This window comes from Camellia sinensis, chromosome 2 (assembly GCF_055761805.1).
Source record: "Camellia sinensis isolate YWXY chromosome 2, ASM5576180v1, whole genome shotgun sequence".
NCBI lineage: Eukaryota > Viridiplantae > Streptophyta > Magnoliopsida > Ericales > Theaceae > Camellia > Camellia sinensis.
Genome location: NC_138962.1, coordinates 163,689,040 through 163,713,912, shown reverse-complemented (window position 1 = coordinate 163,713,912; position 24,873 = coordinate 163,689,040). Strand labels below are relative to the sequence as shown.

The 24,873-nt window shown below is 32.3% G+C and overlaps 1 protein-coding gene across 17 annotated transcripts in view; it reads left to right on the top strand.

Annotated features, from left to right (window-relative positions):
* The first annotated feature begins 2,362 nt into the window (after positions 1 to 2,362).
* LOC114287256 (putative LRR receptor-like serine/threonine-protein kinase At1g56140) overlaps positions 2,363 to 24,873 on the top strand; it is a 42,075-nt gene continuing 19,564 nt past the window's right edge. For 15 of the 17 annotated variants that reach the window (XR_014361980.1, XR_014361979.1, XR_014361978.1 and 12 more), the window contains exons 1-4: positions 2,363 to 2,612; positions 22,147 to 22,327; positions 24,467 to 24,538; positions 24,761 to 24,832. Coding sequence is in view for 10 of the 17 variants with exons in the window: in XM_082916013.1 (XP_082772139.1) it covers positions 2,498 to 2,612; positions 22,147 to 22,327; positions 24,467 to 24,538; positions 24,761 to 24,832 (440 nt within the window). In the remaining 7 variants the exon portion in view is untranslated. Of the gene's footprint in view, positions 2,613 to 21,928; positions 22,328 to 24,435; positions 24,539 to 24,760; positions 24,833 to 24,873 lie in introns of those variants that run through there. The other 2 variants (XM_082916016.1, XM_082916017.1) reach the window with 2 other exon arrangements.

Below are 24,873 nucleotides of genomic sequence, written 5' to 3'. Positions count from 1 at the left end.
AAAAATATATGAAAAACAAGTATTTCTTAAATAGAATTCATATAAAATTGGTTATTATAATTGAATTGAGTTTATATAAAATTTTATATGTAAATAGAAAAGACATACTACTGTAATTTTTTTAGAAAAAAAGAAAAGAAAAGAAAAGAAGTAAGGCCTTAGTATTCCATTTTCACTCTCACTTCGTTTTTATTTTATTTTATTTCATTTTATCATACCAAATATACTTTTACTATTTATATATATATATATATATTATATATTATATCTCAACGAAATTAACAGTGGATTTGACAGTTGATGAAGAAGTACCTACTACTATTAGATTAAAATAAAAAAAGATCAATGTTTGGTATGGTGGGCTTGACTTTGCTATGTAATTTGACATTTATTAGAAAAAATACATCCAACGAAAAATCATATTATTATATTGGGTGTTTTTGGACCGTTCAATGCCCACCTCAATAGCCTGGCAACTTGTCAAATATTGATCATATCTTAATAGACTAATTCACAAATCCTCACGTAATGATTTTTCTCTTTAAATTTCAGTCATTTAAATATATATAACTCAAAAATTTAGGATTGAAATTAGATAAATAAAAATTTTAAAGGGCAAAGTCACATGAAACAAAATTTAGACAGTGTATATGTATTTTATTGTCATTTCTTTGATGATTTACACAATAATTAAAAATTAATCAAATTTGACATAATAAAAATAAAATTTATAAAATTAAAACTTAAATGTACATGGCCTTGTAGCTTATAACATGAAAGTAACATTTAAGTAACTTGCAAGATATTTAACTTCCTTCAGAACTAATATAATAATTAACAATTGATTTTTATTAATTAAAAAAAAAACTTAAATATCAACCAAAATGACATGATTTTTTTATTTTTGTTCCAGAGAGCGTACACTTTAGAGACCTTAAATGTATTTTATGCATAATATATTATTTATGTATTGATGGTTTTAAATTCCAACAATGCTAGGGCCATCATAATAATGCATGTATTAAAAATTATTTGTTAATTCATATATAATTATTGCATTAGTCACTCATTTATATTATAGTAATATTACAAATTCAAAATTAACTATCTAAAAATTACCCAGAATAGTCATCTTATGATTTATATTCAAATTCAACCTCAACTGCACAATTCTTATGCGAAATACATTCGGAATTTGTAAGGTGAAATTCATAGCATTTTTCTTTATATTATCAATGAGATGATAAACACCTTTCAATACATAAATATATGTAAATATAGTCAATGATCATAGTATTGTCATTGTCTTCAGTTCATTCACCATCCATCAGGTCGGCTTGCTTTCTTACGATTAGTCCATTCTCCAATCTAGAATTCCTAACCAGAATAAATTAATAAAAATATTTGCTTTTGACCTTTGCTTCTTCCTTTTTTTTTTTGAAAAAAAAAAAAAAAAAAAAAAACTTTCATCATCATCACTTGAAATATTTTGGTACAAAGATTTGAATTTCCACACTATTATTTGCTGGGAAAAATAAATTTATTAGACGTTTAATTCCTAATCCTAAATTGGGCTTTCCTACATGCATGTATTGGGGTGTTTTGTACATACCACATAAATGAGAAACTTTCTTGTTACACTATCTTAATATTTCTTTATTGCAAGTCTTTTTTCACAAAATACAAGTGTTAATGTCAAATAGAAGCTTCCCATAAATGAAAGACAGAATTTTTTGATGTGTTCAAAATGGAATTTTTTTTAAAAAAAAAAAATAAAAAACTAAGTTTTATTTGTAAAATATCATAATTAAATCATTCTGATTGAATATTTAAAATAAAAAAACGAGAGAGAGTCTCAAAACTGAAGTGTGTAGCGTGTAGATAATCTTAATATAAGTCTCACTAATAGTGAATTTGGTTTACAATTTTCGTTTTCTGATAACTTTTTGAGTAAGTTATTTTAGACTCTATAACATTATTAATTATTTTCTGTAACTTTTATTTTATTTTTGATAACTCAGGGTGTTCGGGCCAGCTTGCGCGCACCTCGACTAATTCCTGGGAGACAAGAGTTGATAGCACCTAAGAAATTTTGAACCTGAGACCTAGAGAGGAGCAAACTCCTAAGTCCCAAGCCTCCACCACTAGGCCAACCCTGTAACTTTTATTTAAGATTATAATTATATTTAAAATTTCAAACTAAGAAGAATTAGATGTAAGAAATTAATGAGTACCAAACTTTCATCTAGCTGTGAGATTTACTTCTTGTTTGAGTAGGATAATTTGCAATCAATAACGCTATATATATATTTTTAATACATCGGAAAAAAATAATAATGCAATATGTTAGATATTTTCCACTGTCCAATCTTGAAACCTCTCTCTCTCTCTCTCCGTATGTCTATACTATCTTATGAAGGCAACAATTGCGTAAGAGTCCTGAAGCCATAGCTCAAAAATCATTCATCAACTAACCTAACCACGGAAGTTGAAACTCATGGCCGAATCACCATCATTCTATGTCTTGGCCTTTTGCTTGCTTTCCATCTTTGGCCTGGTTCAGATAGCTCGAGCTCAAGCTCAGACAAATGGTACTACAACTCCTTCTGAAGGTTCTCTCTCTCTCTCTCTCTTGTAGTCATGGTTTTTTTTTTTTTTCATTTTAATTTTCTAGTTCTAAAGTTTATGATAAATAACAAGTTGTTTTGATTGATGGGGTGATTCCATTGATGGGCTCCCCCACTCCAGTATATATGATTAAACAAGGTTGCTTATAATAACAAAAACGTTTTTAACAGATTTGAAGTGTTTGGTGATCTTGAAAAATAGTTTCAAATAAACTAAAATATAACCTTTTTTTTTAATTAAGGCTTTTGAAAGGTGCCTTTTCAACAACTACAAGCAACTCCAGACGTTTGGATGTAAATTAATCTAGCAACTTTTTTCTGTTTTCTAAGTGATGGTATATTTGCAAGGTGACTTTTGGGGCGTCTATTTTCCCACATCAAAAATCCTAAGTGATTTTTTTAATTATGATTTTATTCCTTCATCAAAATTTTATTTTGGACAAATCCTAAAATGTAATTTCTCACTCTATACACTACCACCTAGCCCTTTTCTCAGCACCCAACGCCACCACCCATCATCATCGAATGAGAGACAAAAAACAGAAGTTTGATTTTGCAAATCGTGGCTAGTGATTAGACATTCTATGATCGAACAATATCCTTTGGTTTGGATGTCAGAGATTGAACAAGACTATGTTTGAACAAAGGTTGATCATTCAGATCTAAAACTTGAACAAAATTCCAACAATGATGGTAATACGTTTTGTGGTAGTAGCTGTCAATGGTTGGAGTGAAAGAATTTGTGGAGATGGGCCTTAGATGGTTATGGCTTTGCAGTGAAGTGGTGTGTAGTAGTTTCTTAGGGAAAATATATGATTTTTCGCAAATAAATTAATTAATAAAAATAAAAATTAATGTGAAAAAATTAAATCAATAATGACACAAGAATTTTTATGTAATTTTCTCAATGTGAGGTACATCTACGGAATTGAAATTCAATTCCACTATCAACCAAAAGTTTCTAAACGATTACAAACGAGACACGAATAGTCTCATAGATCACCCTTAAGTGAGTTCCAAATAATTACAAATAAATAAGAGAAAACAAAAACAATTACGTAAAATTAACAAGAGGAAACAAAAATTTTCGAAACAGAGTTGTAGAAGACTCAAAATAATAATCCAAACCAACTTCAAATCAGAGACAATAACAGCATCAACAAATCAAACACCCAACATTTACCAATTTTAGTCGCCAATTGAAAAATACACCCAGCACAGTACCGAGGATGAATCAATCATTATAGTTGCCCCCCCTTTCAAAGATAAAACAATCAAAAAATATTGTTGTCTCTTGGGTTTTTTATCAAAGCCCTAGCAGTTACCAAATAGATTATTAAATGCCTATTGGGTTTTCAAAAATTAGATATAATATATAAAAATATATATATTATAACAACACCATTCAACACTATTCCAAAAGTAGTTAACTTGAAAGGAACCACCTGTTACATAATGTTTATTCTTACCCCACCTTCGAACTTTCAAGCTCTGCTATCCTCGTCTGCTACAAATGCTGGTGCAAATTTAGACAACTTTGTAAACTCGGCTTTATATTCTGCAACAGTCTTATTTCCTTGCTCTAACTTTGAAAATCCCCTCTGTTTCTGTAGACGAACACTCCTAGGGAAGTATCATTAAATGCATTCTTAAACCTTTCCCATCTATATGGGTTAGCATCGTGCTCATATTTGCGCTTCTCCATTTTTCACCAATCATTAGTTATCCCTTGTAGCATAAACACGGCATACGTCACCTTCTGATCATCCGTACACTCAAAAATAGGAAACAACTTTTCCATTTCTATCAGCCATTTTTCAGCCTCCAAAGGGTCTGTGGCTCCCTCAAATGCCAAGGCTATCTTCTTAAACTCAGTAAAGTTACAACGTGGCCTCAGTTGTGGCCCAACTCCCAACTGTAACCGTTGTTGTTGCTCCATAAGTCTAGTCAAGTTATTATCTATGGTGGTTTGTTGTTGTACCACCCCGGCCAAAATTTGAAGCACTTGGATGGGGGATTGCAGCTCGTTCTTGTTATCCCAGCTCTTGCCCCCTGATTTCCTCTAACCACTTGAGAACCACTACCATTATTAGTCACATTCCCTCGCCAGTTGTTATTACCAGTCTGCCGATTCGTCTAACCTTGGTGTGTATTCCTAGCCATATTTGCCAATGTCTCCTCATGTTCCATTGCAACCTATATGCATCAATAATAAAACATTATCTTACGCCATTCTCAAATCCATATAAATAAAATTAATAATATACCAAATTATAAGCGTTCACAATCCTACATTTATCCAATCTCACCACTATTCTATACTAGCCTTCAAAATTACAACTTGGCTCTGATACCACAAAATTGTCACGCCCCAAGCTCCGTGACAATGCCGTACACTCATCTAAGTAAGCATGCAAGGCTAAGAGTCCAATCAAATAAAACAACAATATAAAATACTCAAATTAAATCTTTAATTGTCATAATGCCAAAATCCATAAATAATAAACGATCCTTATCAAATGAAATTGTCCGCCAAGTTCACTAATATAATCCACTAACAAAATAGTAATCTAAGTAACTTAAATCATAGTCCTACTATCGGCACTCCCATAAGTAAAAACCCGCATAGCTTTACTCCTCAGAATCTGAAAAATAAAATAAAATATGGGTAAGCTAGACAGCCTAGCAAATAACTATCACTACTAGGTGGATCAAGTATACAAAAAACAAATCGTCGATAACCAATAAATATATTTTCGCTACAATTCAATAAATGAACAATTATTTTGTAAGATGGTTTCATAGCTGAAAATAAACAATGTAACAATACATTTTAATTGAAAAGATAATAAGATAATTCAAAGTAATTTCGTTGTTCAAATCGATGGTTCGATATTCAGATAGTTCAATGATTTGATTTACAAAACTCAAGCCTTGGTGACTATGGTCACTTAGCATATGACCAAACCCAGAACCACACATAGGCCGGTGGTGAAGCCCCAAAAGAAATTAGTTTTTGTCCCAATAAATAACCCCTATTGGCTAGGGTCCAAATCATAGTCAGACTAGAGTGATGTTCAGAATTCAAACAATACACAACTTTTAAATAAATATTCGATATGTTCAAAACAAACATTTGGTACAATTTTCAGAATAATTTCACAAAATATTCAAATAAATTTCATAATAATATCCGATGTTATTTTATATTTGACCCATATTTTATTTTAAGGGAATAGGAAGGCTATAAATAAATATTTATAATTTCCAACGATTCGATAGGAATAAAAATGAACCAACAGTGATAGAGGGTTACTTACCTCAAACAGCTAAAATAATATCTTCCAAACTAATCTCAAACTACCAAGATCACCTCAATCTCACAAACCTAATAAAATATTATACCACATAAACAATTATTGTTTGCACCCATCATTCCTTTCATTGTAACAACAATAAAATAAATTAATCCAATAGTCTATCAAGAACTCCCACACTTCAGCATCAAAACAGAGCCATCATGGCTTCAAAAATTCTCAATTTATATTATTCCATTGTTATTTATATATATATATATATATATATATGTATGCATAAATTTGTAACTGCTTACAGTCAATCTTGTATTCCACAAACACACCACCATTAAACTTAACCCATCACATATCAATCCCAAAATACAACCACCCAAACTGAATGCAAAATACACTCTAAAGTCTGACGAAATCGACACTCCCAACATAGACTACATCAATATATTTATTTAATCATATGTGCCTATACAAATCATCTATTGATATATCGAAACTAAATTCATAGATAGGAATACAATAAAATAAATCTTACCGCTCTATGAATCTTCCCTCTTCGTTTTCTTCTTCTTCTTTTTTCCTTCCTTGAACCCTACGGCAGCCTTCAAAAAACCCCTGCCGAGGCCTCTATTTTTTCCTCCAAGACTTGAAGCAAAACATGTTTGCTCATTTAACCTAGTTTTTCTAAAATTGCAAAATTGTCCATCTAAGTTATAGAAATTATAATACCATCTCATAACTAATTCCTTAATATTACTAAATGACCCATATAAATTAATTTAATTACTAATCTATTCCATAAAATTATTCTACTTATAACTTAGATTTTATAGTTTTATCCATGTTGAACCTCTCAAGAACTTCTCAATGTAGTTTTCTTGAGACAACCAAATTAGCAATTTTTTGGAATTACGAACAATTTTCATACCAAGTATTTACTTTGTCAGTCCCAAATCTTTCATAGCAAAAAACTTACTCAACTCTAACTTCAACTTGTTAATCATGGTAAAATCTTGACCCATAATTAACATGTCATCAACATAAAGCAAAAGAATAATAAATTTGACATCCGAAATTTTTTTCACAAACACACAATAACGTGAAGTGGTTTTAAAAAAATTATTATTCATCATGAAAGAGTCAAATTTTTTATACCATTGTCGCGGTGCTTACTTAAGGCCATAAAAAAAAAATCAATTTGCAAACAAATTTCTCTTTCTTTTTTTGCACAAAACCCTCCAGTTGCTCCATGCAAATTTCTTTTTCAAGATCACCATGAAGAAATGTGGTCTTCACATCAAGTTGTTCAACTTCAAGGTTCATACTTGCGGCCATGCCAAGTACAACCTGAATAGAAAATATCTTTACAACTGACGAGAAAATTTCATCAAAGCCAATACATTTCTTTTGCCCAAAGCCTTTCACAACAAGGCGTGACTTGTACGTTAGATTCTTGCCATCATTCTTTTATTTGAAAACCCACTTATTTTTCAGAATTTTCTTTCCCTTAGGCAACTTTACCAAATCATAAATGTGATTTTCAAGCAAGGAATTCATTTCCTTTTCCATGACCTTTTTCCAATCACTTTTCTTTGCATGCTCAATTGCTTCTTCGTAGCTCTCGGGCTCCCCTTGATCTACTATTAACACAAGTTCATTGGAAGGATACTTTTTAGAAGGTTTCTGGTCCCTTGTAGATTTTCTCAACTCAAGTTGTGGTAACGGTTCTTGAGTTGGATGCTCTTCCTTAATTTTGGACTCAACTTTATTAGGATTAGCATCATCCTCCACATCTTCAATAGGTGAATGCACATCTCCTACATTTTCATCATCCACTGAAGATGAAGGAGATAGATCCATGTCAATAAGATCATTAGTTTTTGGCTCTGGTTGATCACATTTGCCAAAGTCTTCAATTGTTTGGTCTTCAAGAAACACAATATCATGGTTTCAAATAACTTTCTTGTCGACCAAATCCTACAATCTATAACCAAATTCATCACACCCATAGCTAAGAAAAATGCATTGTCTTGACTTACTATCAAGCTTGGACCTCTCATCGTTTGGAATGTAAACAATGGCTCGACAACCAAACACTCTCAAGTGCTCATAAGACACATCTTTGTCAGTTCAAACTCTTTCAGGAACATCATCATTCAAAGGATAGGAATGAAGCAAATTGATCACATCAACCGAAGTCCTCATTACGTCACCCCAAAAGGATCTTGGCAATATAGCATATGAAAGCAGACACCTTGTTCTTTCCACAATGGTGCGGTTAATTCTCTTAGCAATACCATTTTGTTGAGGAATCTTCTTAATTATCTTGTGATGCCGAATACCTTAGCTACGACAATATTCATCAAATGGCCCAATGTATTCACCACCATTGTCTATTCGTATGTACTTCAATTTCGGCCCTGTTTCTCTTTCAACCACGACCTGAAAATGCTTAAACACATATAGAACTTAATCTTTAGTTTTTTTATTGCAAAAGCCCAAACTTTTCTTGAATAATCATTAATGAAAAAAACAAAAAAAAGTACACCACTATGTGTTCTAACTTTTAAAAGACCACAAACATTTGAATGAATCAACTCCAAAACATTTTCTTTTCTAAAAGCAACATTTTTATAAAAAAAAACTCTATGTTGTTTTCCTGTCAAGCAATGAACACAAGTTTTAAGATGTGTACCTTTCAAATCGAGTAGAAGCTCTTTCTTGAACAAAACTTGCAACCCTTTTTTACTCATGTGCCCAAGCCGCTTGTGCCACAATTCGGTAGAAGCATCATCCTCAAGTGTATTGATAACACCTTTACAAATTTTTTCTTGCATCGAATAAAGTGTGTGAGTCTTCTTGCACTTAGCCACCACCAAAGAACCCGTTGTGAGCTTCTAGTTTCCATCATCAAATTTGATGTTGTAGCCTTCATCATTTGGCTTCCCGGTAGAGATCAAATTGAGGCGAATATTTGGAACATGCCTCACATCTTTAAGCAACAACTTGCAGCCCAAATTTGTCTCCAAGCAAACATCACCCATGCCAACAACCTTAGAAAAGCCTTCATTACCCATTCAAACACACCCATAATCTCCTTTGGTGTAGGTAGTGAAGAAATCAACTCAAGAAGTCACATGAAAAGAAGCGCCAGAATCAATCATCAAATTGCTCTCTTGGTTTACAAAATTGACACAATCATCTTCACAAACAACCATGAGATCACCATCGGTAGTAGCCGCTGTTGTGTTTTCTTGTTTCTTATCCACACTTTTGTCACGCATTTTCTCCTTGCTCTTGAGCTTTCGGCATTCCCGCTTCATGCGCCCTTTCTCATAGCAATAATGGCACTCAATGTCTTTCTTTGAAAAAGAACCATCTCTTGATTTGTCAAAGCTTTGATCATGACCATGAGGAGTCTTACTTCTCCCTCTTGTTTTGCTTCGCCCTCTCACAACGAATGCCTCTAAATGAGAAGAACCTGTTGATTTTTTTATAGTTTCTTCATTCAACAAACTACTAGTGACTTGGCTCATTGTGACAACTCCATCGGGTGCCGAATTACTAACCGTCACAACTAAAGCCTCCCAACTTTCGGGCAAAGAACTAAGTAGTATCAAAGCCTGCAACTCATCATCAAAAACATTTCATAGAAGCAAGTTGGTTAACAATACTCTTTATTTCATTCAAATGTTCCGGAATGGGGCTACCATCTTTATATTTTAAATTAAACAACTTTCGAAACATAAAGGCTCCATTTGTGGCAGATTTTCTGTCATAAAGACCTTCTAATTTTTGTCACAAATCATGTGCCAAAGTTTCGGTAGCAACATGATGAAACACACTATCAGCAATCCATTGACGAATAATACCCACAGCTTTTCGATTAAGCTTTTTCCATTCATCATCTTTCATACCATCGGGTTTGCCACTATTACCCTCAATAAGCTCATACAAATATTTACAAAATAATAGGTCCTCCATTTTAGTTTTCCAAGTTACCCAATTGCTTCCATTGAAGCTAGACATACGAATCACATTCCCCTCTATTGATTTACATAAATAAGTTGTATGCTCTGATACTAATTGTTAGGGAAAATAGATAATTTTTCACAAGTAAATCAATCAATGGAAATAAAAATTAATGCAAAAAAATTAAATCAATAACAACATAATAATTTTTACGTGGTTTCCTCAATATGAGGTATGTTCATGAGATTGAAAAATAATAACCCAAAACAGCTTCAAAAGCAGAGACAACAATAGCATCAACAAATCAAGCACCCAGCATTTACCAATCTTAGTCACCAATTGAAAAATACACCGAGCACAGTACCGATGATAAATCAGTCATTATAGGCACTGCCCCTTTCAAAGATAAAACAATCTAAAAATATTGTTATCTCTTGGATTTTTTTTATCAAAGTCCTATTTGTTACCAAACAGATTATTAAATGCCTATTGGGTTTCCAAAAGTTGGATATAATATATAGAAAATATATTATAATCAACACCAAACCAAATTAAATATTTGTAATAAACCAATTAGGTCCCATACTCTATTAAGAAGGTATACCCAATAGTGGTGGCTAGTCACAAACCCTCCTTCATAATCCCTTATTCTTCTTTTCCTTTCCCTTATAGGCTTTTGGAAAGAGGTTGTGAAACCTTATGGGGAGAAGGGAGAAGAAAAAGTAGAAGTGGGGACGGCGAGGGAAAGGAAAGGGGTGGTGAATGGTTGAGAGGGAGTGGTCAGTGTCTAGAGGTGGAAGCGGCAACAGAGAAGGCTTCAACAGTGGCGACAATCCCAACAACAAGTGGGTGAAATGGGTAAAAGTGGAATTAATTAGATGTTTTGGGGTGACCAACTAAAATTTTAAATTGCGTTTAGAACTTTTAAACAATAAGAGATGTGTTAGGTTTTTGTAATTGGCAATCTCTGTTTGACAAAACTCCTTTCAGTTGTAATTTTATTCACTTTTTAGTTTTGTGAGGACATAAGTGTTTAGATGCGAATTCAACCCGAATTATGTTTGTGTTTGCCACTTCGCTAACTATAAGTGTTTAGATGCGAATTCAGTATCTCTACCTACAAACTGAACTTCTGATAAGCAAGTTGTACCTCTCGAGCAGTGAATGTTGCGCTCGAGTGGTTAGCCTATATGTTTTGTAACGCCCTCAAAATAATATACAAATAATCCATTCCACAAGATCTATGAACATAATAAAATGATATACTTCATTCATCAAAGTTTCTATTACAAAATATATTACATGCATTATACATTCATAAACATTCATCCTGAATCTACAGCATGTAATACATGTTAATAACAATGAAATAAATGCCCTATGGGCTTACACCTTTCCAAGATAATACTTGGTTAAAACAAAGAGAGTCATAAGCTTATACATTTAAAGCCTTTGGCTTCAAATAACATTTAAACACAAAAATAACAAAAACAGAGCCTCCAGCTCCTAAGTCCTCCCAAGCTACGTCCTTGGAGAAGGCATGTCACCTGTACTTGAAAATGGTTTCCCAAGTAGGGTGAGCCAAAGCCCAATAGAGATAAACTAACACAATATATGAGGTTTAACTAAGATATAAGTGTCAAATAAATGCTCAATATACATAACCGACTTGCATCCTTTCATGACCATTCAACATAGATATTTACATCTCAACCCATTTCCATTCATTCATTTTAAATCAATTCATGAGTCAAGTTCAATGTCATCTAAACAAACCAAATGAAACTACAATTCATTAGTTCACAATTCAACAACAACTATCATTCAAAACACTTCAACATATCATTTTACAGAATTTTCTTCCAAGGGAATCGGCACCCACATATATATAAGGTTTCAGGACTTTCACCCTAAACACTCCAGCCAACTTAATTTTAAATGAAGTCCATCCTTTATCTCCTCCCAAACAATGGAGTACATCCCCTTTTTCCTTTCAAACAATGATACATATTCAATGTATTAAAAGCATCAACATATACAATGACTATCCACCACACATATTCAATGTTTCAATTATACCGTCATATTCAATGACATAAATTAAGTGATTAGTTTCAATTCACCTAATCCTCATGCAATTTCTACAACAATCATAGCTATCATCCACCGATAGCCCAAACAGATATTTCTAAACAGATATAAACTCTTTATAATAGATAATTTATCAAATTTCCATAGGTGAGTGATTTAACAAATCCAATTACACCATTCATTCATACACCCTTTCAATTTCACATTTCCCATATCTCATATCAATTCCATTATTTATATGAAATATTCATTTAGCTCATATTAGGGAAATTTCCCCTTTTTTTTCAAGTATCAACCCAAATGCTAAATCTCGCTATTTTAACACTAGAGAATCTCATGTACAAGGCCCCATAGTCATTTTGTAAAGCCAACATGGAAAACCCCTATTTAAATTTTAAAACCAAACCCTAACTTTACCCAAATCCTCACAAATCCCATCATTTATGCATAACAACAAATACCTAGGTTAAAAACCATATTAAGGTATAAAATGTCCCTACCTCAAGTGTAGAAGCTCAAAAGAGATAAAGAAGAGCTTCAAAAATGCCCCAAACTCGATTTGACTCGGATTAAAAGAAAGTCCTTGAGATGCTCCAACTCTTTAACAAAGGGACTAGGGTTGAGAGATGCTTAGATCAAGGAGGATCAAGGAGTATTTATAGAGAAAGTGTGTGTTTTAGAGAGAGAGAGTGCCAATTTAGGGTTTTGGGGTGAAAAGATACAAAATTATGTGTAAAAATGAGCTGCTGCGAACTGATATACGTGAGACTCGCTCGAGCGACCAGACACAATAAGTGACCTTGCTCGAGCGCAGAATACATACTCCCAAAAGTTTTACAGACGCACATCATCGCTCGAGTGCAAGAGTGAACATTACCTTTCAAGAAGTTTTGCAAGTTTGGGGAAAAATATTGGGAACCCTCAAAGCTCGCTCGAGCGCAAGAAACCTCGCTCGAGTGAAGAAGCAAACTTCACAAGGCTCGCTCGAGCGCAAGAAGCCTCACTCAAGCGAAAAAGTTAATTTTTGGACAACAACAACAACTAACAACTAACCTGCTCCGAACATGCCCAAGACATTCCAATACTCAATCTCAAAGACAAATGAGGGGAAGACAAGACATGGATAATAATATTAAACCACAAAACCCAGGCGTGGATTCGTTAAGTAATTGAGGGTACACTTGTATAATTCCTTTTTGTCTTCTAGTGGATTGTTTTATAACTTTGGCCCACGGTTTTTTAACTTTGGCCCATGGTTTTTTTTATTACAATTGGAGGTGCTCCAATTGTGATTTTTTCCTCGTTAAATCGTTGTGTCGATTTGTTATATATTGTTTGATTAGGATTGGTGTTCGCTTTTTAAAATTGAAACATAATCACGAATCAATATTTCAAAGATTTTAGATTTTTCAAGATGTTGTAATGGAAATGAGATTGAAAGACTAAGATGGGATTTAGATGAAGTTCAACTTATTTTGACCATGAATCCTTTCTAGAGATGCATTTTACAGTGCATTAAAACTGGATCTTTCTTTTTTTTAAAAAAAAAAATAAACACACAGACACACACACACAAAAAAAGAGAGAGAGAGAGAGAGAGACTACTTAAGATCTAATCTTAATAACAAATTAAATCCTAAATTTTTAGTGTGTACAAACCTTAAGTTGCATTTAGTTTAGTCTTATAATTATGATTTGAAAATGGAGTTATATTTTGAGTTGGTGAGTTTTTGAATTATGATTTGAAAAAAAAAAATTTGTTTGGTTATGAGTTTTGAAAAAAGTTTTGAATTAAATTTTGAATTGAGTTTTGAATTTTTGAAATGAGTTTTGAAATAAGAAAAGTTGTTTGATTATGAGTTTTGAAAAGAATTTTCGAAACTTTTAAAAACTTATAAATCATAACCAAACACACAACTTAAAACTCTATTGAAAATTTTATTAAAAACTCATAACCAAACTCTTTTTAAAATTTAATTCGAAAAAATAATTATTGAAAAAAATAATTTGTTTATTTAAAAAATTCCAAAAATAATTTTTTTATTTAAAATATTAAAAAATGTATATTATTTTTTGTTAGAAAAAAATATTCAGCTAGTGCTTTAAAATTACTTTTGATTGTATATTTGGTTGGAATTTTTTTTTAATTGTTTTGTTTAATTTTTTTTTAAATTACTATGACAAATCAATTTTTATTTAATTTTTTTTTTTGTTAATTTTAAATAAATGGCCAAATAATATGTCATTTTGGTCTAAAAAAAAATAATTTCTATATTTAAAAAATATCAAAAACAAATATAATTTTTTTTTTCAAATAACAAGTGCCAATTGCAAAAAAATAAAAGTAAAAATGTTCCGGTCTACCAGTCGGATGTCCGGGCCGACGACCGGATAGACTCAATCCGCTTTTTTCAAAATTTAAAATTCAAAAACTCTCTCCTCTGCCAAACATGTTCTCATATGAGTGTTGAAATGTGACCTTGAAATCAATTTTTGAAAACTTAAACCAAAAAAAGCATTGAAACATAAGGGTGGAATCACATTTCCAGAGTTAAACCAAACAGAATTTTCAAAATAGATATAGTTCCAATTATCCATTTATTTGTGGTACATATAATAATTAACGGATAAAGGATATGTTGGTCAATTTACTATTTACTATATAAATATACATATATTTTTAAAAAAATGCTCGACCATTACCCGCCACTTCTTGAACTTACAACCCTATTATCACAACACCTTCCACTAACTACCACCATCTCCCAACAGTAGTATATATAACATCCACCGCCCCCATAAACCCTCCTCACCGTGCTGCTTGTTGTCCAAATTGTGTAATTAAATAAAAAAACAAACATATTCATATTTAATAATTTAAATTACAAAACAAGAACTTATGATGGAATTTACAACAATTAGATGAACATAAATACATAACAAGATAAACAAGAAAAGAAATCAAACCGAAGCCTGTGTGGTACCACAATATTCTTAAAATAGATTCGCCGTCTCACTGTGGGTGCTAGAGGTATGTCGGTGTCTGTCTCCCAAGATACGACGGTTTAGACCTGCTAACGCAGAAGCACCTTCTGTTTTAGCTTTGGCGAACTGACAATAATAGCATTCTCTCACACAGAAAGAAGAATATAGGAGTAGACTGATTGTATAATATGAGAGCCAAAAATTCCATACCTAAAACCAAAGAAGGAGGTCTTCTTTTATACACAATGGGAGAGAGAGGAGGAGCCTTTCTACAACAAATGCAGAATTCAATTTCTGCAAAACTGAAGAAGTAATGCAAGGAAAACTGATGGTGTAAATCACTATCTTAAGTGTAGAGGTTACGCACAGTATAGACATGTGTGTATATCTGCATCCACCAAATAAACTTAGCCCAAAAAGATTAGGTTGATGAGCCACCAATCCGACCTAGCCCAAACCTAACTCATTCCAGCAAGCCTCAAGCCTGAAGCCCCAAGTCCCAAGATCCACTAATTACAAACCATGGCCCAGCCCAGTCCAGTCGGGCAGGTGACACACGCGTGTGACAATTTTTGCATAACCAACTTGGACATAATTTTGGCCCAAACCTAACCTTGAAGCATCCATAACTCCCTTATTTCGAAAAATTTGGATGCCCCAAAAGGCTCATGCCTTTATCCAAAACTTGGGATTTAAATACCCATCAATACTTTCCTCTACAATCAATATGGGATATACACTATTCTCAATACCTCATTCATGAAGCAAACTTTATGAGACAATTTCTCATTCAGTTCGTAATGGTTTTTAGTCTTTTTTTTTTTTTTTGTGGTGTAAAGATCTTGTTATAAAGAATCTAAACTCATTTAATCTCACCTCAATCAGTGGTTAAGACTACTTTAATTTCATATTAAAGTCACTATAAAACCATTTTTTCCAACACTTTTATCCCCACACTCCTTCCAAATCTTACAACCATCATCCAAATCAAACCTTACCAACCCATCTCTACCACCCCACTATGAAAACCCAAAATGCAAAAAACCTAAATTTCATTACTCTCTTTCTGTATCTTTCGTTGATTTCAATGAGTGCTTCGTTGGAAAATGATTTTGATCGACATAACAAGAGAGGTTTGAGAGTTACAATCTTGGTGTCGACATTACTGAATCTCAGAGTTCCAGCACATTCTCTTATAATTCTCAAGCCATTTCATCTTTGATCACCAAACCTGACAATTTTCCAACGCTGTTACCAATAAATTTGCGATCCCATTCTAGATTTATGCTCCATAAGACAATAATATATTACTCTAACCGCCAGACCCCCTTTTCTAGCCACGCCACCCTATAGATGTAGGGTTTCGCACTACTGCACGACCCTCCGCTTCTCTCTCTGTCTCTTTCTCTCTGAGAATGAAGAAGAAAGAGATTGCGATTCTCAGATCGCAAGGCGGTGGTGACAATCGTGATTGCGATTCCAGAAAGAAAATGGCAGTGGATGAGGACTTGCAATTGCAATGGAAGATATGGGATTTCGGAAGGAAGACGACGGTGGTGGAGGTGAGAGAAGAAGAAGGGGAAGAGAAGAGAATCGGAAGTGGTGGCTAGAGGCAAGGTCACCATGGGTCTAAAAAAAAATAAAAATAAAAAACTACCAATGGACGTCGTTTATAGTTTTTTAATTCTCCTTTCAAATTGTGTTTTTCTTTTCAACATTCACTTTATATTAGTCAAATAACTCTGGTGTGAATGCAAATACTGTAACATTATGCAATTGTAATTGTTATAACTTGATTCCATTTTATTCAAACTATGCTTTAGAATATGGGGCCCTTGGGTTTCTATTTGATTGGATTGAAAGGTCTAATGAATTGAGATTTCCCTATTAATTCTCCGACCCCTTTTTAAGCCCACCTACTCGTCCCTTTTTTCCTTAGATAAGGGTTGTTTTGAAAAATTGATTAAAAGTTTTTTTTTTTTTAATCTTTTTTAAAAAAATTATAAATGTGAGAGATAATATGAGCAAAAAATAACCCTAAGTTGCTTGCTCGTCTATTTGGGTGAGTTCAAACCAAAGCATTAGGAGAGAGTTCGACCGCTTGCTTAATTTAATGGGGTTATTACCTCCAAGTGGTGTATAAAAAAATTAATATAAACTTATGAAAAAAATTAAAAATTTAATTATTAATATTCATAAAATTTCTTATTAATTTGTAATTATTTTTTCAATACTCCATTGATGTGATATTTTCTTTAATTTAATTATAAGAGTAAAATATAAATACACATTTTCAGATTTATTTAAAATACGAATTGTTTCATATGATTCGAAAAATTATAAATACTCTTTTGTCATAATTTTTTATTTAGCAGAATTAATTAAAAAAATAAAATTCATAACTACTCCCCCATACAATAATAAAATTATTTGAATTATTAATTAAAATATATTTCTGATATCATTAGAAATTGTTAATTGATTTGATGATTTATTAATAACATGATTATTTATTATGAAATTAGAAATTCAAAAAGTAAAATATAATTTGTAAAATCATAGATGATAATTAGTATTTTTAAAAAAAAAATCATAAGATATATCTATAGTTTACCCTCATTATAATAATAAATATCAATCTATAAACAATAAGAATATATAAATAAATAAAATCAATTTTTAATCCAATTGTTCATTCATGGGAAAGGCGGGAAGAAGCAGAGAGAGCTATGATGGTGCCCAGGTGTGAACCGTAGGCAAGTTATATTATTTGTGATTTTGATTATTACAAATAGTATAATTAAAGTCATAATTAAAAATAAACAAATTAAGATCTCGTTTATTTGGCTCTAGTGTGATTTGGGAAGTGGGTTAGTTTTTTAGTTTTTTTGACTATTTTAATCTGAGACTAAAAAGCCTAATTTAAAAAGGGTTTTTGATTTTTTTGGTTTTAGATTTTTTTTTGGTTTTTTTTGGGTTCATAGGAGTGGACTAATAACCCCACCGCTCCCATGGCTGTGCTAATCTCACTATGGGAAGGGATTGATAGTCCTATTTCTAAGGAGATAGTTAAAAAAGGCTTGTTAGGCATTTTAGTCAATGCAATTTTAATTTTGGACTCCAATGGATTGGCTATTGGGTTAGCTACTTTACCATCTTACCTTTTTGCTAGCTACAATTAAAGAGAGCATCTCCAACGGTAGTAGGCATTTTACCTACTAAATATTCCTATAAAGTATATATTTTATTTTGCCTATCAACTGTTTTATGTTTTTACTCTAACCATACTCTTTATTTTAGCTATTTATCCAAATACTACTAATTTTATAGAATGACACGTCAACAACAAAGATGGAGGGAAATGATCCTAATGATTGAATACATTTTGCCTAGCGCTGAAGGCTAGCTACATGTAGCTAGTGAATATGAATTGAGCCAAAATGCTTAATCATATGCCTAGTGCATTGGAATTGAAAAAAGTGAATCACACTAGGCATTTTAACTAACAAGTATTGTATGCCTAGTGCATTGGAGATGCTCTCTTCAAACAAATATGTATGTATATGTTTTGAATTTTTGTATATTTATATCTTGGAATTAGGATTTTATATATTGTATATATGTATATGTGTATGTAACAATTTTATATGTTCTTTCAATTCTGTTTGATGAATTATGAAATAACTTATTTTATATTTTGTATTTTTTTTTCTCCTTATTCTACAGGTTTTGTATGCTTGTATGGGCAAATTTATTATTATTGCAAATTTACATTAGTAAAATATAAACGGTTAGTATTTTTTGTTTTAAAAATTAATTAAGTTAGTTTGACTGATTAGTTAAAATAAAGAGTGTGCTTGGAGAACACAATTGTGAAGCCCCTGAATAATGTTTTATCTTTAAAAACCCTAATGTTTAAATTATTTTCTTAAAGCCCTTAGTTACTTGAATTATTTCGAATCTTGTCGGTTAGCATTTTTTTTTATCAAAACCAGAATATCCTAGCTGGATTAGGTTCTGTAGCCTAATTTAATTAAATTCTACATCCAATACATGAATTTAACCTCAAGCCCTCACTTCTTTATTTAAATTCAAAATTTTTCCAAAACTAGTACATGTACCTTATACTATAAGTACCATCAATTAATTGAGATCTATATAAATATAATTCATTGAACTTCCCAAGGTTAAGCTCCCTAAGCACTCCTAATTCATTGAACTCCAAGTAAATTCTAGCTTGTCCATTCAATTCCAACTAGTAGGCTTCTATGTCATTTTATACCAAAATTGCCTATAAATATCACCACTCCCTAGCTTGGCAAACACAAGCATCACACTTACACACACACTTTCGGCTAGAGGAGGGGAAGGAGAACAAGAGAGAAGTCTTGAGAAGAAGAGGAAGGGAGAAGAGAGCCATTTTGTTCAAAGCTTAGCAAGTAAGCCACAACACAACCTTCTCTTTCATTTTCCTTTTTCAAATACATGTTCTTAAGGGTTCTAAATATTGTTTTCAGATGTGTCATTGACATATGTTAGTTAGCATGTTTTCATCATAAAAGAGACAAAAATTTTCCTTAGTGGATCTCTTTTGTCACAAATCTTCTTGTGTTTGGGTATTATGCCTTAAAATCTGTTTTCACAGCCAACTTTCTAAGTTTCTAGAAAAATGTAGAAAATTATTCTGGACCTCTATTTTATGTCAAAATCTTCCTTAAGGAGTTAGCTTTCAACTAAAATTTGTTTCATTGAAAAAAAGTGAGCAATTTGCAAGAAAATCTTTCGTAACGGTCAACGAATCTGGATAGCGCTAGAGTGTTTTCTAAATAACTTAAAATCTAGAAAAACTATCCCATTTTCGAATTATGTTCTGGAAACTAGATTAAATTCTCTATCCCATTTTCGAAATATATTCTGGAAACTAGATTAAATTCTCCACAAACCATAGGGAGGCCGAGTCAGGTAAAAATTCTAGAATAGCCCTTTTCATTCTAATCCTTATGTGATATTGAATCTGGAAATTCTGTTGTGCATGGATGTTTTATGCTCTAGTAGTCATGATGATACTTATTAGCTTATGATCATATCTTGGCATGATAGTATATGTGTTATGGTTATGTTCTTTATCATCTTCATCTTAATGATGCATGCTTTTGTGGATATTATTATCTTGTTAAGTTGGTCTAACTTTGTTTTAAAACATTTAACTTAACGTGAAACTTAATTGGGATGATATTGGGTTTTCGATCACTTGAGTAATGATGATAATGTGTGATGTGTGGATTGTTGGGATGCGTTCCCTACTTGGAAGTTAAAGTCTTGCGCAAGTGGTTTTCGGAATCCTTGAACGGAGCGGTTGTATTCGGACCCTAGGTGGTTTGGTGTGAGGAGGGATTTGGGCAAGGCCCATTATTACCGTCTCTTTTGAGGCCCTACGGTTGGCTCTACGCGGTATATAACCGATGGTAGGCATCCGATGTTAGTTCTGCAACAAAGTAGCAAAAGAGGGGGCATACCGAATAATCCGCGTCCGATTCTTGTGGTTGGGAGAACGAAATCTCTTGGGGGGATTTCTAGTTTGCTAACATCTAACTTGTAACCCTTTGTTTATCTATTTTGAGTATCATGCTTCACTACTTGTTATATTTGAGATTGTGTATTGGACTAGAAAAAAAGGACGGGGTGTGTGTGTGTTTACTAGGCATTCAAAGCTCACGGTGTATCATGCCAGGTGACGAAGAGGAACTTATAGCTGGAGACGAAGAGCCTGAAACCTTCGAAGACTTTTGACTATCTTAGTAAAGTTAGAAATTTTCTTTTGTTGTTTTGTAAGACTCATGTGAAGATTTAAATTTTCTTGGGATGTAATGTAACGGAACAAGCTTTTGAAGTAAGGATATTCGTGGTTGTTATGTATTTATATTATTCGTATATGTTTGAACCTTATCGTTGCTTATGAGACCTTGTGTCAATGCCTTTTAAGATCTGTCAAAAGGGTAGTGCGTTGCCTAAGAAAGCCGGACTTAGAAGGGAGGCTAATTTGACTCTTTCGGCGAACTGGAATCTTACTTGATTATTGACCATAGGACTCATTAGTGACTCTCCCTTGACTGCAACCAATAGTGTAGATTCGGGGCGTCACAACAATAGCTAAAGTAATTAAAGGGTTGTTTGGGATGTCATAAATAAGTACACTTTTTGTCTTTTTGGATTAAAAAGTTGAGGAAAAAATATGGATGTTTAGGTTAATTTTTTGACTTTTTATGAAAAATGTGTATTAAAAAATTGTATAAATAAGTGTATAGGGGAATAAAGTGATGCAATAGGTCGTACGGTTGGAAGCCTAAAGGGCAGCGCGACAGAGGGTTGTGTAGGAGATTGATTCTCTACTTTTCGGGCATAAATTGGTCGGTTCTGTTCGGCCTATGGGGGCTCGTCGTGGGTCTCGTTTTACTAATCGGAATCGTCAATGTGTAGAACTCATCGAGTACTATATGCTTGTAAAAAATCACGCTAATTGGATATCTATAGCTATCTGATCATGTTAGTTTTTTTTTTTTTTTTGTTAACGGTTAACTATAACACCATCTATTTTTATACAAAATTGATTTGATTATGTATTTAGCAATATTCGATAGACGTGATTTTTTACAAGCATAAAGAGTGTACTTTTTTCAAACTTTAACTAGTAAAAAGTAAAGAATGTGATTGGAGTTAAGATTAGCAATCCCATGTCATTTACCTGCAAATAAACATGGCATAGGTAGAATTCACGAATTACCAATCCAATCACATTCCCTAAACCTCCAAGCAAACTTGGCTTAAATTATAATCACATATGGTATGGGCTTTAATTAAATAATTTTTAAATCATAACTAAATTAATATTATATTTAATATACCAAATTATTATAACTAAAAACATAATAAATTATCATAATTAAGAACAGAAAAATCGTAATTAAAAGTGAATATACACACCCTAGACGGGTGTCTGGTTTGTGTAGTGGAGTTTATTATTTTTTAGAATAGAAATATTGGAGTATGAAATTGAAATCTAAAATGCAGTTTAGATTTGTTTATTTGATCTTCGTAAGCATTTGAATTAGACTAGTAATGTAAATATTTGTTTGGTATAATAAAATATGTAAGTTTGGCAGTGAATGCTTTGAATACCATATTCGGAGAATGGGGTTTATCGGCATCGAATCAATGGAATATAAGCGGAGAACCATGCAGCGGAGCAGCCATAGACTTAACAAGCATCGAGTCCACGAATGGCAATTACAATCCCGGGATCAAATGCGATTGCGATGGGACTACTTGCCACATTACCCGTCTGTAAGTAGCAAACACTCTACCACCATCACTTTTCACCACACACCCCTATCTATCTATCCTTCTATCTATCTATCTATCTATCTATCTGTTTCACATGCCTTCCAAATGGGGATTAGATTACCTCAAAAGAAAGCTCTGTAAATTTGTCCAATAGGGTTTTTATAGAATGTTGGAGAAATGCATGTGTGCACTCCCAAAAAGAGGCAAATTCTTATTATTTTTTAGGATAAATTAGGCTCGGCCTCTTTTATGCTTTTATGTTTGGTCACTTTTTCATGTAAAGTTTATTTTTTTTCTAATTTATTCCTAAAATAAAGTGTGTATAAAATTAGACAAAAAAATACCACAATAACTATCACATAATATAAAAAAATATATTTTTATATTAGAATTTAAGTTTATGTCAATGATGTGGATCATATATAATAAAATATTTTTATGTCACATGATTGTGATATGTTTTGTCTAATTTTTAACATAAATTAGTTTTAGGATTAAAGTGGGAAAAATTTGAAAAAAATAGACTTTAAGGGTGAAAGTGGCCAAACATATAAAGGGCAAAGTGTAATTTACTTTTTTTTTTTTTAGGGAAATTCTACCTACGCTACAATTTTATCTCTTTACACTTATTTTCTCATTACACCTTTGCGAAATAATTGAAATTTTTATTACGCCCTTTATAATACTAAAACTAACCCTAAATTAAACACTTTTCAAGCCCTTACAAATTTTTCTTATTGCACCTATTCCTTTTGAATTACTCCAGGGTTATGTTACCGAACAAACTATATTTGTCCAGCCCCATCTATTATCATTATTTTTTTTCTAAATTTACGACGGCCATGTTCGGTTATACATTGCCAAAAAATTTGGATTATTTCGATGTCATATTGTCGAACAAACTAGATTTGTTCAGCCATCTGTTGCCGCACGTTTACAGATTCATTTTCCTTAAACATTAAGAATCTATAAAAACATGAAATGTGCATACATCCATAAAAATATTCATAAAATTCATCAATACAAATATCTTTAAATTTATGAATACAAACATCTATAAAAACATACTACTATGTTATCACAATCTATCTATGTTAATAGTTTTGGTAGTTATTACATCAGGACTGACAAGCGTACGGAATTGATCAATACGGGTAGTATATGTTTTCTCTCATCCATTAGTACACAAGTAATGAAAATGGATCAAATTACTTGCTTTTGGAGGTATTGGATGACTAGGAAGCAGATAAATCTAACAAATCTCGCATGTAATGAATTCATAACGGTAGTCCATTAAAAATGCACTACTAGCCTTACTACAATAAATAGAAGCATAATCCTTCAAAGCAAAAAAAATAAAAAAGTTAGAAAAATAAAACTGAAAATGTTTAGTGATGAGTTAGTGAGTTACCGGACATGTACTTTTATTAAGCAGTAGGTTACTAAACTAATATTTTTTGTTCGGCAGTGGATTACTGGATATATATATTTTTTGTTCAGCAGTGTAATTCCGGACTATTTGATTTTGTTCGGTTTTGGTACACCGAATAAAAGTCAAACATCCCTCTTAAAAAACAAAATGAAAACATAAAAAACAAAGAAAAAAAAACTCACAATTTTACTTTTTTGCTAGTCCTTCATCACCATTTATTCGTCCATTACTTTACTTTATGATCAAAACACTATGATTCTCACTTTTTGAAAGTAGATGTACGGTAGAGAAGAAGAAATGAGAAAGGAAGAAAAAAAGTAGGGATTGAAGTGTAATGGGTATAAAGAAATAATCAAATCTATTTAATTTTGAACTTTTGTTCTTAAAGGTAATTTCACACGAGTAAAATTGGAAAAAAAAAAGTTCTCAAATGGAGGTTGTAAAGAGATAAATGTGTTGTGTAACTAAAATTTCCTTATTTATTTATTTATTTATTATGGTTTAAGTTACACGAATGTTTGTGGTATGTTATGTCATTCCAATAAAGTTACTGACTACTACTGAATTTATGGTGTGCATCTTCAAGTGATAGTTATGATTGATTTTGTGGTTATGTTAGTATAATAGTAATCTTGTGGTGTTGTTACGAACTAAGAAATGTGACTAATCATTTTAGTTTTGTGTGAGTTTTTTTTCGTTTGTTACAGGAAAGTCTATGCATTGGATGTTGTTGGTGTAATCCCAGAGGAGTTATGGACTTTGACTTTCCTCATCAATTTGTATGGTTCATTGATATTTGATTTAATTAATAAACTTGCCCTTTTCCTTCTTCCGTTTTATTCTCTCCATGTAAACCACTATCAAATTGCAACCTTTGAAATTATAATTCAGAATCTCACCTTATTGAAATATGTGCTGTGCATGATTGGGTAGTTTTCCTTTATAGGCCCTCTAATTTTTTCAGTCATTGATGATGCTAAGTTCCTTTCATAATATTGCAGGGACTTGCGCCAAAATTACCTGACAGGTAGCTTGTCTGCATCCATTGGCAACCTATCTCGCGTGCAGTACCTGTGAGCCACCTTATTTTTTATTAAAATTTTGCTGGTTGCTA